The following is a 16082-nucleotide window of genomic DNA, read 5'->3' on the forward strand; positions in this document are numbered from 1 at the left end:
TTTTGCCGCCACGTTTGTTCTGTATGCTCGATGGAGGTCCAAAAATCCGCGTAAAAGCAACGCAGAAGGCAAAACATAGGCAGTTGTGGGAGAGCGAATTTGCTTGCGGCCCCACTTGACCTACCATTCCGATTGGTTGCCATAAGAAAGCAAGCACTCCACCCCCATTCATTTTTTCAATCGAACAATGGTGAAGTCATACGACAGATACGAGTTCGAGGACTGCTTCGGCATTGTCAACTCGAAGACTTCCAACTGCGTTTTCCTGAACAGTAGCAGCATTTTGTCAGGTAAGTGGCAGCAATCTGTAAACCGGGCTGGTTATCCCATTTGTCACATGCCCGTGCAGTGAACCCTCCTCCCATACTAACAACGTAGGAAAAAACCGACGTCTTCCAAATGGCTGTTCATTTTTTTTTTATCCCCACTCCCATCCCGCAGGGCATGATGAATGTGTAGGCCTATGGAATATACAAGAGAAGGAAATAAAGAAGAAACTCACAGTTCCCTTCACAGCTCCGTATTATTTTTTTTCCTACCACGTGACGCACATATGTGTAAACCCGAAGGATAAAAATATGATCGCGGTGGGATATGTTAATGGATGTATTAAAGTGTTTGACGTAGAGTCGAACAAAGTCACTTCGACCTTCGCAGGACATACATCTGCCATAAATAAATTGAAGTTTAATGAGGACGGTAATTATCTATGCTCATGTGGGAAGGACACCAATATTATACTGTGGGACGTGGTAAACGATCAAGGGTTATTTAAATTGGAAGGACACACCAATATCGTTAACGACATAGAGTTTTTGAGAAGGAAAAATAATTATGTAGATAATTTTGTGAATAATAATTTGCTCATCAGTGCATCGAAAGATTGCCTCATCAAAGTTTGGGATTTAAACATTCAGTTGTGTGTACAAACTGTGGTCGACTGTGAGGAAGAAATTACTTCCATCCTGATTAACGAAACGAATACAAGGTTAATCGTCGCTTGCAATTCTGCCATAAAAGTGTATAAAATTGACGTCCACGTTGGGGGGCATGACAAATTTAGTAGCTCCTCCAAGGTGTACCTGACCTTCCTAACTTCTATTAAGCGCACAAACAACAGTCGAATACAAAATATGAAAATGATTTTTCTCGTTCAAAGTGAGAGCCACTATGATGGTCTCGATATGCAGGAGGAACGTTTGCTCTACGATGATGAGGATGATGACGATAACGATGATGATGAAAACATTTGGACCCATTTGGAGAAAAACGAAGCCACAGACGACGATGCTGCTTCGGATAGTAACACCTCTAATGATGGGAACGCAAAGGGGAAAACACAAAACCGGGGTGACGACCCAACAAAGAGTCTGCCCCATCAGAAGAAACCCAATTCGGACGTCCAACAGACCGATAAACACATTTTAAGTGTTATAAAGAAATCGCTGAACAAGTCGGTAAAATTGTGCAACCGAAGCAACTACTGCGCTGATGGGGACAACAACGGAATCCTCCTCTGCTGCACGAACGCTAAAAAAATCGAGTTGTACAAAATAAACTCTGTGAAGAATCAGAAAAAATCAGAAAAAAATAAAAAAAAAAGAATCTTGGAAAAATTGAAGAAGAAAAAAAAAGCCATTTTGAAAGAAGCCCAAAGGGTAGAAAAGTTTAAAGGAACACAAAACATAGATTATACTAACTTGATGGAGGAAGTGAAAAGTCTAGAGGAAGAAATTGCTGCCCATGGTAAGTATCACTTCCATACAGCCAATGATGAGGTAAAGTTTTTGTTTCATTACAACTGCAAGTTTAGGCTACAATACCTGGACGTGTACCGCAGGAGGAAGAGGGACTCCTATATCTACCTCCTTGCTGCGTACGTCACGAATCGTTTGAGCGTATTCCAGGTGAACCTCTTCGACGTTTTGACTAAAAGGGATGAGTTCATCGTCAGGGGGGGTGACGAGGAAAAACGCGACGATGGCGAAGCAGACGGTGAAGAAGACGTGGTGGACGAGGACGACGCGGATAAGGAGGCAAGCGATGCCGACCGTGAGGACACCGATGAGGATGACAGTAATGACGATGATGAGATGGAAGAAAAGGAGAGTGATGAAGAAAATGATGATGACGACGTGGACGAGGAGGATGACGCCCCCAAGGGTGAAACACGCGGCGACCTCGGCGCGCCTGCCAAAATTGTGGAGAAAAAAATTTATGACTATTCCAAATGCTTCAAGGAGACGTGCGAAATAAACAAGGGGCACAACAGCACGGTGCAGTTTTTGAGTCTTTCAGAGAAGAACGAGCTGCTGGTGTCCATCTGTAGGAAGTACGTGAAGGTGTGGAGCATGCGGACCTTCCAGAATATTGTCACCATAAATTTGGAGGGGTGCACGAACGCGCTGTTCTGCGAGGACGATGAGTATATGCTGATTAGCGATGACACCGGGTACATCTACTTGTACGAGTTGAGGAACATTGAGGTGAGGCACTCTCACAAGGCGCACGCGAATGGGATCATCAGCATGTGCAAGAATGTGAAACAGAAGCGGTTTTTGTCCGTCGGGGAGGAGAGCTACTTGAAGGTGTTTGAGTTGTGCTGGAGGGAGGGGGGTGATGAATCGGACGGTGAATCCAGCGGTGGGGAGAGCGACGAAATAGAACAGGAGGAGGGCGTCCCAATAGGCAATGCAGCCAGTAGCGCGAAAAAGCGACGGCGAATAAGCACCTCGGGGGAAGCCCAATCTGCAGAACTACACTCAGAAGGAGAAACAACCGAGAAAAGGACCCACCTGACCTTCAACGAAGTGGACTGTTACAACCTAACCGATAAAGTGAGTTGTGCAATTTACTCGCCAAATGGGAAGTACATCTGCGTGGGTTACCTGAACAACTTGATAGAGGTGCTCTACAGTGATACCCTAAAGCTGCACCTAACATTGTATGGGCATAGTCTTCCCATCACATGTATGGACATATCGAAAGACAACACGGTGCTGGCATCCAGCTCGGCAGATAAGTTTCTCTTCCTGTGGAACATAGAATATGGCAGTATCACAAAGAGGATGCATACGAACTGTGATGTTCTAACAAAGGTGCATTTCTTTAACAACAGCAATAATCTGATAAGTGTATCTAGAGATGGGTTCATAAAAATGTGGGACGCAATAAAATTCCAATGCATCTGTACGATGGATGGGAATTTTGGAGTCCTCACTTCGCTAGCTATAAATAGAGAGGACAATTATTTCCTAACGTCAGGAACGCATCGAAGTATCAGGTGCTGGATGAAAAAAGAAGATGATATGATTTTCTTGGAAGAGGAAAGAGATAAAGAATTGAATCTACAAATAGAAAAGGAAGCCGTCAGAAATGATTTATCCTATCCATCCTCTGTAGAAAAAAATGCACTTCTAACTAAGGCCACTATAAAAACGATCGACACGATAAAATCATCTGAGAAGTTGATCGAATATTTGGATATAATTGACGAAGAATTAACCCTAATGGATATTTATTTTAAAAATTTAACGGAGTATGAAGAAGCGAAGAGGAAAAATGAACTTCCTGATTTCGTTCAGCCTCCAAATAAAGTGAAGCCAAGACCAGAACTGCTAAATAAAAATCCATTTGAGTTCATCATTGAAGTTATGTGCCATATTAAAAAAAACATTTTACATGAAGTGCTAATTTCTTTGCCTTTTTCCTATGCATATAAGTTACTAAATTATATCAAGACCTATTTGATGGCATTTTATTTTTTCCAGCGCATTCAAAATGATTATGGGAAATTTAAAATTTGTGGAGACTTCAGTTTCCACGTAGAATATTCCATCAACATCGTCCTGTCCATCGTGAATATTTATCGGAACCAGTTTCTGTTTGACGTGAAATTTAGGTTCCTTCTGTACGAGCTGCATCAACTCATCATTCCCCACCTGAGGAGGTCCCTCGATCAGTGTGCCTTCAACCAAAGCACCCTCAACTTTCTGCTGCATGCGTTGGAGGACGAGGAGGTGGGTGCTGATGGGGCGTTGTAGCTGGTTAAGTTGTTAATGGCAATCGGTGAAGCGCCGACGCGGAAGTGCACACAGAATACGAGGGCACCCACGCAGTGTGTGGGAAAGTGTTGACTCCCCCCGTACATATGATATCATTTTTTTTTTTTTTTTTTTTTTTCCTCCTTTTTTTGCCCTCTAATTTGAACTTATTTGAATTTGTTGCATGTAGCCAGATTGGCTGCCCGAAAAATTTTATTTTTGTTTAATAGCCCGTGGGGTTTATAATTTGGCCACACACGTTTGCGCGATCAAGCTGCCACTTTGAGAATTTCCACCCCGGTGGAGCAAATTAGCGCGCCAACTCTTTAACCGTTAAGGGCGCACATTTTCTTTTCCCTGTTTTTGGGCAACCTGGCAAAAGCCACAATGTTGCCACAGAATCTGCCACATTGGAACGGCTGAACGCACCTGCCTACTTGCGCCCCGATGATGTTGGGACGTGCAACTATATTGGGGGTTGTCATGTAAGGGAACGTACGATTATACACATGCACAGAGCAGCGGAAGCATATTCCCGTTGGCTTAACCGGTGTGTTCATCACGACGCGCTGTTTGATAAAAATCGAAGGACACACCCCACATAAGCAGTGCATTCCGCCCCCCATGGATGTCACATGCAAGATGGGAATAATTTTGCGTACATGTATAATGGCAGAATATTCGCCTGACGGTGTTTGTAGCGTGAAGAGGTATACCCTACAATGCATGTCCAAGTGTAGGAAATGAAAGAAAAAAAAAGCGGTCAGGAGAGTGTAGGTTGGAAAAAAAAGAAAAAGTAAGCATGAGCAAGTGGGCAAAGTGTACTTGACAGGGAAAACTTGGCAACGCAAACCCCGCAACATTAACCTCACAGAATGACCTGCCCAATCGAAGACCGACATCCCCGAAATTAGTCGCCTCATCGAAAACGACAATCTGAATGCAATACATACATAAATACGTCCAACGGTAGTGGCACATGACACTAAAAAGTTTATATGTCCGCCCATATGCACCGCGTGTACCCTGCCGCCATTTGGCCACGCCTTTTTTCGCTTCTTCCACATTTATCGAAGGGACGAAAATAGTATAAAGAAAAAAAAAAAAAACACGTGTTTTTAACTAATGCAAAAAAAAAAAAAAAAAAAAAAAAAAAAAGGCAAAAATTGAGAAATTTTTTTTTTTTTTTTTTTTTTTTTTTTTTTTACAAGTCCATTATATACATTTCATTTTTTACGAAATGATGAATATACATTTGTGTTATCAAAATGGAAAAATTGTGTCACAAAGTGAAAAAACTGTGTCACATATGTTAAAAAAAAAAAGGAACATACATTATACGTACTTTACTATTCGTACGTCATTACGCTCAATAGTGTACTTGACTGTATGAATATCCTTTTTTTCCACATTTTTAAATCCTAGGAGGACGTTTTCACTTTTCCAATTTTTCGCGAGATTGAAAATATGCATTATGTGATAACCTCAGGGGGATGTGCTTTACTTTATGAGTGAAAATTTTTTTTTAATAAAATTCCGTCCTCGACGCCCCACGTGATTCTTTCTCCCGTTTGCTCACTCTCCAGTTGGTTATCTCCTTTGCGGACATTTCCCGTGTACAGTTTTGTTGCCACCTAAATCTACATTTATTTGGTGTGACGCTTGGTACATGGACCACGGTTTGTCGGTTCCATACGCCAACCACTGGTCATTCTTCCGTCACAGCACGTTCGCTTCTATACTCGCCGTTTGCCTTTCATAATTCATAGAAGAACGCCATGCCCCTCTCTCTCTAATGGTCATCACTTGAGACGGGAGTGCCGTGGATTCTTGAGCAACACCTGCACACAGTGCCGCATCGTAGCAGCACAGAGGCAGTAACAACTCGGCACGACGAAGCTCTCCATGTGAGCACCCGCTTCTGTTATAGTAACCGCCCTGGTGTGTGTAATCGCCCCGTGTGAACGAGCGGGGGAACCAAGATGGACGTTTCGAATTATGAGTACCTTCGGTACCTGGGGATACAGAACGAAATTAAGAGAAGAAAGGTGCAAAAAAAAATCAGCATATATCATGTAGTCGACATTGTAATCCTCGTTTTGCTCTTCCTGGGGTGCTACCAATTTGATGCAAAGCAAAGTTACAAAAATGAAAAGGATATATTTTACAGCTTTTCCAAATCATTGGTGGATTTGTTTTTCCTGAACGTGTTCAGAATATTTTATACCATAGGGTTGGTTTTGTTTTATGGAAAAATAAGTACTTCGAAGACCCTGGAAAAGGTGGATATCTTCTCGAGGCATTTTACAGGAATATTGGTCATCGTAAACACCCTGAAGATAATCAATTTGGATTATAGCCTGATCAATGGAGGAGACCCCGCAGATCAGTACAAGTCCATTTATGTGGGCATCGCGAGGGGGGTTATTATGCTGTACAGCTTGTGTTCTTCCATTTATTTCTATTTTGTGCATATTCAGCTGTGCACCGTGAAGAAGAGAAACATCCTTGCGAAGGATGAGTTGGAAAAGATACTTGTGAATGAGTTGAAATGTAAGAAGTACCAAGTTTTCGGTGGAAAGACAGGAAGCAATTTGCAGGAGACGGACGTCAGTTCGATAAATAATGATTCAACTCCAACGAATTGTAAGAGTACGCCCTATTGGAACCAGCCCTACAGTAAACTGAGCGACTCGGACGATGTATTCAAAAGTACGAAGAAGCAGAAAAGCTGGTGCAAGAAGAAAGTTGCGCAGATGAGCAACACATTCGTCGAAAAGAACGTAAAGGAGGCCCTCCTCAAGAAGAAGAACTACCCCCCGTATAAAAAGTTAGAAGGAGGAAGCGGTAGTACTAACGGTGGAGGTAGTGATGCGAACAATGGAACCTCGTCTTCCTCCACGTCATCGCCCACGTCTAGCGCCAATTCGAACATAAGCTTCCTGGAGGACAAGCTGACTTACAAAGAATTCAGCAATATACTACTACCCTATATGTGGCCCAGCAGACGAGTAGACCAGAAGGGAAACAGCCTAATTCTACGCACATACGTTGTTGCCATATTTTTGCTCATTATCCTATCGAAGGTGTTCAGTGTAGTTTGCCCAATATACCTAGGACTCGCCTCCAACGAAGTGTTAAATAAGGACATGAAGAACTCCGTGTTCTACCTCTCCATGTACGTAAGTTTTTTTTTCATTTCAAAATTTTTAAAAGAGATTTGTGGGATTTTATATTCACAAGTACAGCAGTCAGCTTTTATTGAATTACAGGAGTCGATTTTCCAGAAATTCCACAACTTATCCTATGAGTGGTTTTCTACAAAGAACGCAGGTGGGATTATGCGGATTGTAGATCGAGGCACAGAAAGTGCGAACAGCTTGATGAACTCATTATTAATGTATATCATTCCAGCCACCATAGAAGGAATTGTTACCTGTATTATTTTTGTAATTAAATATAAGAATAGCCTTCTAGGAAGCGTCCTCTATTTGGGTCTTACTCTCTACATATACGCTACGATAAAAATAACACAGTGGAGAAAGAAGATAAGAAACAAGGCCAACAAAATGGACAACGTCTATCATGACATTGCTCATGATTCTTTAAGTAACTACGAAAATGTGAAATATTTCAGTAATGAAAATTACGAAATTAAAAGGTTCTGTAGTGCACTATCTAATTATAATAGATATAATTTAAAAATTTTGAACAGTTTAGGTGTGCTTAATAGTATACAACAGTTCATCTTGAATGGGACTTTATTTTTCACACTGTTCTGTGTTATTCGTATGATTGTAAATGATGGAGCTGACAGTGGCACCTTCATCAGTGTGATAGTATACACGTCCAATGTGTTTGCTCCGTTAAGCATCCTAGGAACGCTCTATGCAAATATAGTAAAATCGTTTACCGATATAAGTGACTTGACAGACATTTTGAGAGAAAAGGTAGACATGGCGGAGGACTCTGACTTGGAAGCATTCACCCTTACATCACATGAGAAGAAATTTGGGGTCAGCATTCAATTTGTGGATGTCAATTTTCACTACCCATCACAACCAATGCATATGGCCCTCAAAGATGTTAACATATATATACAGCCTGGCACTACCTGCGCTATTGTTGGCCACACTGGCTCGGGGAAAACTACCATCTCGAAGCTCCTTTACCGATTCTACGATGCGGAAGGAGAAATAAAAATTGGAGGAAGGAATGTGACAGAGTATACCAGAAATTCAGTTAGAAATATCATCGGAATTGTCCCTCAAGACACTATCCTTTTTAACGAAACAATTCGTTACAATGTACTCTATGGGAAATTAGACGCAACGGAGGAACAGTTAATTGAAGCCGTCAAATCTGCTCAGCTGTACGATTTTATTATGTCTCTGCCGAAGAAGTGGGACACTCTTGTTGGAGACAAAGGGGTAAAACTGTCCGGAGGGGAGAGACAAAGGATCGCCATAGCCAGATGTCTACTGAAAGATCCGAAAATTGTTATTTTTGACGAAGCAACTAGCTCATTGGACTCGAAAACGGAATACTTGTTCCAAAAAGCAGTGGAAGATTTAAGGAAAAACAGGACCCTAATTATAATTGCACATAGACTTAGTACCATTTCGTCAGCAGAGTTAATTGTGCTGTTAAATAAAGGCAGGATTGTGGAGAGAGGAACCCACCAGCATTTGCTTAAATTGAATGGAGAGTACACGGAGATGTGGAATATGCAATCCAGATCGAATGATCTTTTTACGGATGATAATTTTTCAAATGACGGGAATAGGAGCGATCCTCCGTTGACCAAACAAGGGGGGGAAGACAAATCTGGGCTCGGCCCCAATGGGTTTAAAAAAGGCGCCCATCATCCTGGCAGAGCTAGCAGTGCAAGAAGCGCCTTCTCTGGTAGTAACGAACAGGAGGACAAGTACGGTAACCGCAAGAAGGGGAGTGGACATCTGAACATAGAGAGCATCTTGAAGGATGCTGCGAGGAGCGCCGTCAGGTCCAGCCGTGTCAGCAAAACGAAAGGTAGTAAAGCCAGCAGCAACTGCAGCAGCACGGCTAGAAGTGTGGCCAGTGCAGGAGCCAGTGATGTGAACAGAGTCTCCAGTATGAACAACATGAGTGGCATCGCCAATGTAAGTGACTTCACCAGTGACAGAAGCATCTTCAGCCCCATCAATCAAAACGTTAACAGCGTCCACACAGGTGCGAACGAGAACTATAGCAGTATATACGAAACGAAGAAGGAGAACATTGGCAGCATTTTCAGGGGTAGTTACGCCAGCAACGATACTGTGCATAGCAGCTGTGGCGAAGATAGCATGAAGAGTGGAAGTGCACGGGGTGGGAGCGTTCGGGGTGGAAGTGTGCGGAGTGGAAGGCAAAGTGATCGAGCAAGTGTACACAGCGGAAGGCGAAGTGACCGTGGAAGGCAAAGTGACGCCGTACCCAGCATCAAGGTGAACGACACCGAACAGATAAGGGACGAATTGGGCAGTGTGCGAAGCAGCAACGGGCATATCGATATGGCCAACATCAGCGTTAGCGAGGCGAGCGCAGAGCAGGTTAGCGTCGGAGGAGTCAGCAGTGAGCATGTCAACGTTGACACGGGCAGCAGAGAAAACAGCATCATAGGTGGTGGAGAGCAGATGCCCATGGAACCAGTAAACAGCGAACACATTACCAATGAGATGGGTGATCATAATAGTACGCCCGCCAGCAGTGCGTATAGCAGGTTGGCCAGTGGCAACAGTCCTGTAGATAACGACACCAATCCTAACAGCTACAATAGTAGCAGCACGAACAACGACCTTGACATACGTGGAGAAGACAACAATATTAACCACGACGCGAACACCTTCAGTGGCAGTGCCAGCAATGATAACAACATCAGCACGAACGATCTGGACAACCAAGACTACAACAGTGGCTTCCAGGTCGACTACCAGGTGGACGTAAACGATCCGATCAACATGCACGAACAGGGGAACATAGACGTGAACGCCCCGACAACTGCGAATGAACCGACTACTGCTAACGATCCCTCCGTCAGTTACGATCACAATGCCGCCCCGGTGGACTATGACTATAGTTACGACAATGGGGTTGACAACGGGGATGACAACGGTGATTAGTGAAGTGAACCCCGTGATAGGTACAGTGGAGGGAAGCAACACGAACCTTTAAGGGACTCCCTCTCGCAAGCACCCCTTCCCAAGAAAAAAAAATAGGACGATGGTGGTATAAGGCACATTTGTCCAACCCGTGTTTACATCCCAGTTCGAGGCCAGAACTATGACACACGTGTGGATGACACAGGTATGCAAAGTATTAATGCTAATCGACAATTGAATGCCCGCAATTAAAGGGAAAAAGCGTCCAATGTTTTTTTTATTTTATTATTTTTTTTTTTTTTTAAAGAGGAGGCAACACGAAACATCATGTGTCACCTGCCATATGTATTTCTGTACATTATACCCGCCCACATAAGCATGTAATATCACATCATATCGTATTTATTTAATTTTTTTTTTTTAAAACGCACATGTGTATATGTATCCATATGCGTGGACATGATATAACACGCATATAACTCGTTTGAGAATTCACTTTGAAATCAACAGCAGTTTTAATTACTCCCCGAATACACACATGTACGTATGCGGGTATATATACAGGGGGCACACACTGTGGACGACTTTTAAGTGTCACCGCTTCATGGCCGAACTCCCCCCACCACACACACACATGTATATTTTTATATATGTATGTGTGCACACATGTGTGTATACTCCTCTCCGTGCCGTCTGGCAAGTATGGACAGCGCAGTAATGACTAATCATACAACATAAATGCATTGCGCGTAATTTTTTCCCTCTTTTCTTTTATTTAAATTCCGTGAGATTAATTCATTGTACCATTGTGTATGCCTGCACACGTTTCCGCGTATAGCTATATGTACAGTTAGGCTCGTACGGTTGTCCCGTGATCACGCTCCTTCTGTATGTATATGCTCCTACTCTCCGCGTGCTTAACAACCCGCCTTTTTTAATATGTAAACAGGCGAAATATCTTTCGAACTAGTTTCATTTGGGGGGACAATTTTCCGCTTTAATTGTGGGAAGGTACTTTGTTCTTCCTCCCCGCACACACATGATTTTCTCCTCCTTGCTGCTAAATAGCGTCCAAATTTGTTCTAGCACAATATGTATCTGTGCATGCGCAGAATGGCCTCCATTTCCTATTTTTTTTGCCCATTTGCAGATTTGTCCCATTTTTTTCTGTTTCCAATTTGGAGGTGGGGTGGGAGAGGAAAATCATATTTTTGTGAACAGAGCACTCCATCAAGAAAAGTGCATAACACCCTATTCAACACAAACCCAGTTAACACATTTTGTTCATCACCATTTTTCTTGGCCACTTTTTTGCCAGCACTTCTTGTGCACATTCTTTTTTGTCCCAAAAATTTTGACCTATTCTTTTGTTCTCAATTTTTGGGCGAGGGGAACGAACATCATATATTTGTGAACAACCGTCCGTTAAAAAGAATGCATAACCCAAATCAGCACATTTTTTTTCACCTCATTTTTTTTACGACAATTTGTTCTGCCCATTTTTGTGTTAAAACTTTATTGGTGATGTGTGTGCGGAAATTGTTTTCATCTCTTTTTTTTTTTGTGTGTTTATTCATCCTTATGTGATGAAAGAGCCCCCCTCTTCTCCTGATAAACTTCGTGAAGAGGTGGCTGCCCCTGGCCTTGGCGAAAAAAAGATATAACAATTGAAATACGCGCAAAGTGGTAAAAAGAAGGAAAAGGAAAAAACAAAGAAAAGAAAAGAAAAGAAAAGGAAAAAATACATCCCAGTGTGTGTGTTACGTGGTGTGTCGCGTCAAAAGTGGGGGAAAACAGAAAAGGGAGGAACTTTCCCAAAAAGGAGCAACCTTCCCAAGGGAAAAGGCAGAGAACAACCTTCCTTAAAGGAAGGAGACAGGAAGTAACCTTCCCAAGGGAACAATAACATCCCGAGGGAAAGAAGGAATGACCTTTCCTAAGGGAAGGGAATAACCTTCCCCCAAAGGGAGAAACTTCGCCAAAAAGGAGGAACCTTCCAAGGGGAAAGGGAAAGGAACAACATTATCTTCCCAACGTGTTGAACAACCCCCCAGCGTTGAAAACACCCCCAACGTGAAAGATCCCCCCCATATAGATACACTACCCAGGTTGGACACAAAACAGCGACGTTGTCATCCCTGTAATAACTATTGATTTGCCACCCTCATCGCAAAGACGCAAAAGAAGGATGGATCATCTTGATAAAGACCAAGTGAAATATGTGGAGGAGCAAAAGGAGGAAAGTAGCAAGTGCCGCAACGTTTGGCAAGAAATAATTAGAAAAACTCTTGGATGTACAAAGGAACAAATACAAAAATACGTTGCAAGTTGTAGAAGAGAAAAGGAAAGGATCATTTCCATTCTATATGGAAGTGTCTTCCAAGGGGAAAGGTACCTTGCGTATACAAAAAAATGGAGAGGAAACACCTTAAACGAAATCATCAACCAAGACGAAAGGAATTATGCAGAGTTGAAAAAGTTGGGAACGGCAGACAATAGCTACTTGTGCAGGTTAGCCCTTGGGTATGTGGACCAGGATGGTGCAGATATTTTCGGACAGAATGGACAGGAAGAACTTAACAATTGTGACCATGAGGGTAACGGTGACGGCGACGCAAACAATCACGCTGAAGCTAACGCTAATGGCAACACAACCACCATTACAGACAACATCACAGACATCACCAATAACAACAACAATAACACCAGCAACGGACCCACCACCATCAGCAACCACTGCAACATTGTCACGAGAGGAAAAGCGCACCATGCAGAAAATAACGCACCCTTGAACGAGAACGATGGAATGCTCGAAAAATTGAACTTTTTAGAAAAAAGAAATTATAGGAACAAGTCCAAGGTAGGCTACTATAACGATCTCCACGATGGTATCACGAACAGCCACTATTACTATAGTAACGAATACGGAAATGGAACCGCTGATTTTCACTCTGCTGGTAATTATTACAGTGTGGGCGGCCGAAATGTACGGAACAACCGAAGGGTAGCAGGTCTAAATGCAACCGGCCAAAGCAAACAAAATGGTGACCCCTCTTGCGAATTCCCATCGGAACAAAATGATGCAATAATTAAATACAAGTATCTGCCTACGGGTGTTTTCTACAGTCGAGTTTCTCGATCCTTTATTGCCAATTGGATTGATCATAAAACAAGAAAACAAATTAAAGTACCATATAAGATTGCTGAGTTTGGAATAGAAAAAAGTATGATCTTAGCCATCCTTTCTAGGAATCATCGTATTAATAAACTGCAAAAAGCTCTGCAATGCTACGACAGCTTAACCACCGAACAGAAGGAGGAAATGTTGCAAGCCATTAGAACCACACCAAAGAGTGAAAAGATCTTTCACGATTTGTTAAAACCGAGCGGGATGGGCACACCCAACGGGAAGGAAATGCCAAATGGGGGGGTCACACCCAACGGAAAGGGAACTCCCAACGCCTTTACTCACAGTAGAGCATCCCCAAACGGCACAATAGACGGGCACACCAATCAGGTGAACGTCCAAATGGACCAACCAATTTGCCATGTGGACCAACTAATCGGTCAATCCAACCAGCTAATCAGTCCACCCAACCAACTAATCGGTCAACAGAACCAGTTCCCCTCACTCAGCAGCAGCAACAACTCCCCGAAGAACCGTGACCATCGGAAACCGAAACGCACAACAGTCAAAAAAACAAATATCGAAAAGAGAAAAGCGAAACAGCCTTACCATAACGCAGAAAATTTACCCACTGGGGTGTATTTTTATCAAGGCTCCTATGTAGCCAATTGGTGGGAAACACAACAAAAGAAACAATTCAAAGTTCCTTTTAAAATTTCAGAGCATGGAATAACCAAAGCCAAAAATCTAGCCATCATTTCCAGAATTATTAGATCATCCTCTGTGCAACAAGTCAATTTCATTTTATCACAAATGGAGCAAACAATGGACATCACAAAGTTGGACTATGCTGCCATGGTTGCGTTAGCTAGTAAATATATATTAACTGAACCTCCGAGGGAGGAGTAATAATGTGATGGGGGGTACTTTTTTTCTACTTAGAACAAGTGCGTGTAGAAGTGTTATACAAATGTATCCAACCGAGCACCCGCACACGCACCACATGGACGCGCGTTCTTTCATGTATGGAGCGAAGTTCAAGCCCGACCTTAAATTGGGCCCAACACTCCTATTAGTACGTGGTACATGCAATTAAGCCACTTGGTGTATAGTTACCCATTTCAGGCGAGCGTTTTTCCGAATGGATTGAGCCATGCCAGGGATGTATATTCTTCTTTTACTTTATTTTATTTTATTATTTTTCTTTTTCTTCCCCACTAAAGGGTTCTTTTCCAATTTTTTCAACCGCTTTACCATCCCACTTGCATCCAGCAATCGTGAAAGTGAAATTTACAGCTCATTAAAAAAAAGGGGGGCCTGTCAAATGGGGTTAATGAGTAAATCTGCGTGTGAACATCGCAAGGTTAATTTCCGTAATTATAGGTGTTCGTTCATTATATTCGCGTGTGCAAATGACCCATGTACCCCTTTGCATATCTCTATTTCTTTTTTTTCTTTTTTTTTTTTCATTCTTTTTTTGTTTTTCTCTTTATTTTTTTCCTCAATTTTTTTACATTAATTTTATTGTTCCTTTTCCTTTTTTTTTTTTTTTTTTTTTTTTTCTTTCGCCCCCCGTTTGGAGTATTTTTTCCTTTATGCAGAATTATTCAAACAAACGCATGGAAGGAAGCAAAAAAAAGGAATGAAATATGGAGAAAAGAAGGAAGGAAAGAAGAAAAAGTACTAAGCCCCTTCTAAAGAAGGTATTACATATTTATAAAAAAAAAAAGGAAAGAAAGGAAAAAGAGGCGGGAAAAGAAGGGAGGGAAGAAATGGAAAATTCCGCCCTCCTATAATGCGCAATGAAATCTAATATATTCTTTTCCTAAAATGCTGTTCTTATTCACCATTATATCCCAAATGAAAGAACTAATCTTGAGCACAAACATGCGCAAACATATATAATTTTAATGCTTAAAACATGCTATTTGTATTCTTTGCATCATTAGAACTGTTGTATAATTGGAAACGAATGCGAAATTTTTTTTTTTTTAGAATATTAACAATTTCTGCTAATTCCTGAAATAAGGTAATTATGTAATAAAAATTTTTTTTTTTTTCAAGTATGATTATTTTTTTCCAATATATATTTTTGTACGTTGTAATATGTTCTTTTATTTTGAAATAAATATATACACACATCTATAATAATAATGAAGGAACAGCGTGAATGGAATATATGCCCCCTTAAAAGTGACTTAATAAAAACACTTAGAAATAATGAATAAAATAATCACATAATAAATATATATAAAGAGGAAAAAAATATGCGCAGATTTTTAAATTATTCTTCATTCTAAAAATTAAAAATAAAAGTAAAGGAGCAAAAACAGCAATATGTTATTCCTTGCGAAATTTTTTACACTCACCTGTACCCTATTCCTTTGGACGCAATACCCTAACTATGTATGTTAATAACAACAAAACTATTAATTTTGTTAAAATTTGTGATGCACGCATATATTTATTATGGCGCACATACTTATTATAAATGAACTTCCATCTTCTTTCTTTAAAAATAAAATAGAAAAAAAAAAAATTTCCATCCCCTAACAACCTTCCTCCAACCAACAACACCTAACAAGGTTCCTTCCACTGTAACAACCCACCTAACAACCCTTCTCTTTCTTTCTCTTTTCTTTTTTTTTAGGTGAGTGCAATAAGCACATCGAAAGATGATATAAGCACGGTAGGGTCATTTTCAAGTAGAAGTAGTCTAAAAACACAACTGCAAGGAAGCCCGTTTCATCATAAAAGTTATAAAGACGACCCCGCCTTTAGAAACACTGCTGC

The 16082-nt window shown here is 41.4% G+C and overlaps 3 protein-coding genes across 3 annotated transcripts; all 3 read left to right on the forward strand.

Annotated features, from left to right (window-relative positions):
• Window positions 1–187: 187 nt before the first annotated feature.
• On the forward strand, window positions 188–4043 carry PCOAH_00046380 (Uncharacterized protein; the record flags this gene model as incomplete). The annotated part of the gene is made up of 2 exons (XM_020061422.1): window positions 188–290; window positions 442–4043. 2 exons carry the CDS (start codon window positions 188–190, stop codon window positions 4041–4043), a joined length of 3705 nt encoding a protein of 1234 aa, XP_019916880.1.
• A 1982-nt stretch (window positions 4044–6025) lies between these two features.
• PCOAH_00046390 (Multidrug resistance protein 2) lies at window positions 6026–10183 on the forward strand (the record flags this gene model as incomplete). Its single annotated transcript, XM_020061423.1, has 1 exon — window positions 6026–10183. One exon carries the CDS (start codon window positions 6026–6028, stop codon window positions 10181–10183), a length of 4158 nt encoding a protein of 1385 aa, XP_019916162.1.
• A 2167-nt stretch (window positions 10184–12350) lies between these two features.
• PCOAH_00046400 (Uncharacterized protein) lies at window positions 12351–14198 on the forward strand (the record flags this gene model as incomplete). The annotated part of the gene is made up of 1 exon (XM_020061424.1): window positions 12351–14198. The coding sequence occupies one exon, from the start codon at window positions 12351–12353 to the stop codon at window positions 14196–14198; it is 1848 nt and encodes a 615-aa protein (XP_019916678.1).
• Between the last annotated feature and the right edge of the window lie 1884 nt (window positions 14199–16082).

This window comes from Plasmodium coatneyi, chromosome 12 (genome assembly GCF_001680005.1).
Source record: "Plasmodium coatneyi strain Hackeri chromosome 12, complete sequence".
NCBI lineage: Eukaryota > Apicomplexa > Aconoidasida > Haemosporida > Plasmodiidae > Plasmodium > Plasmodium coatneyi.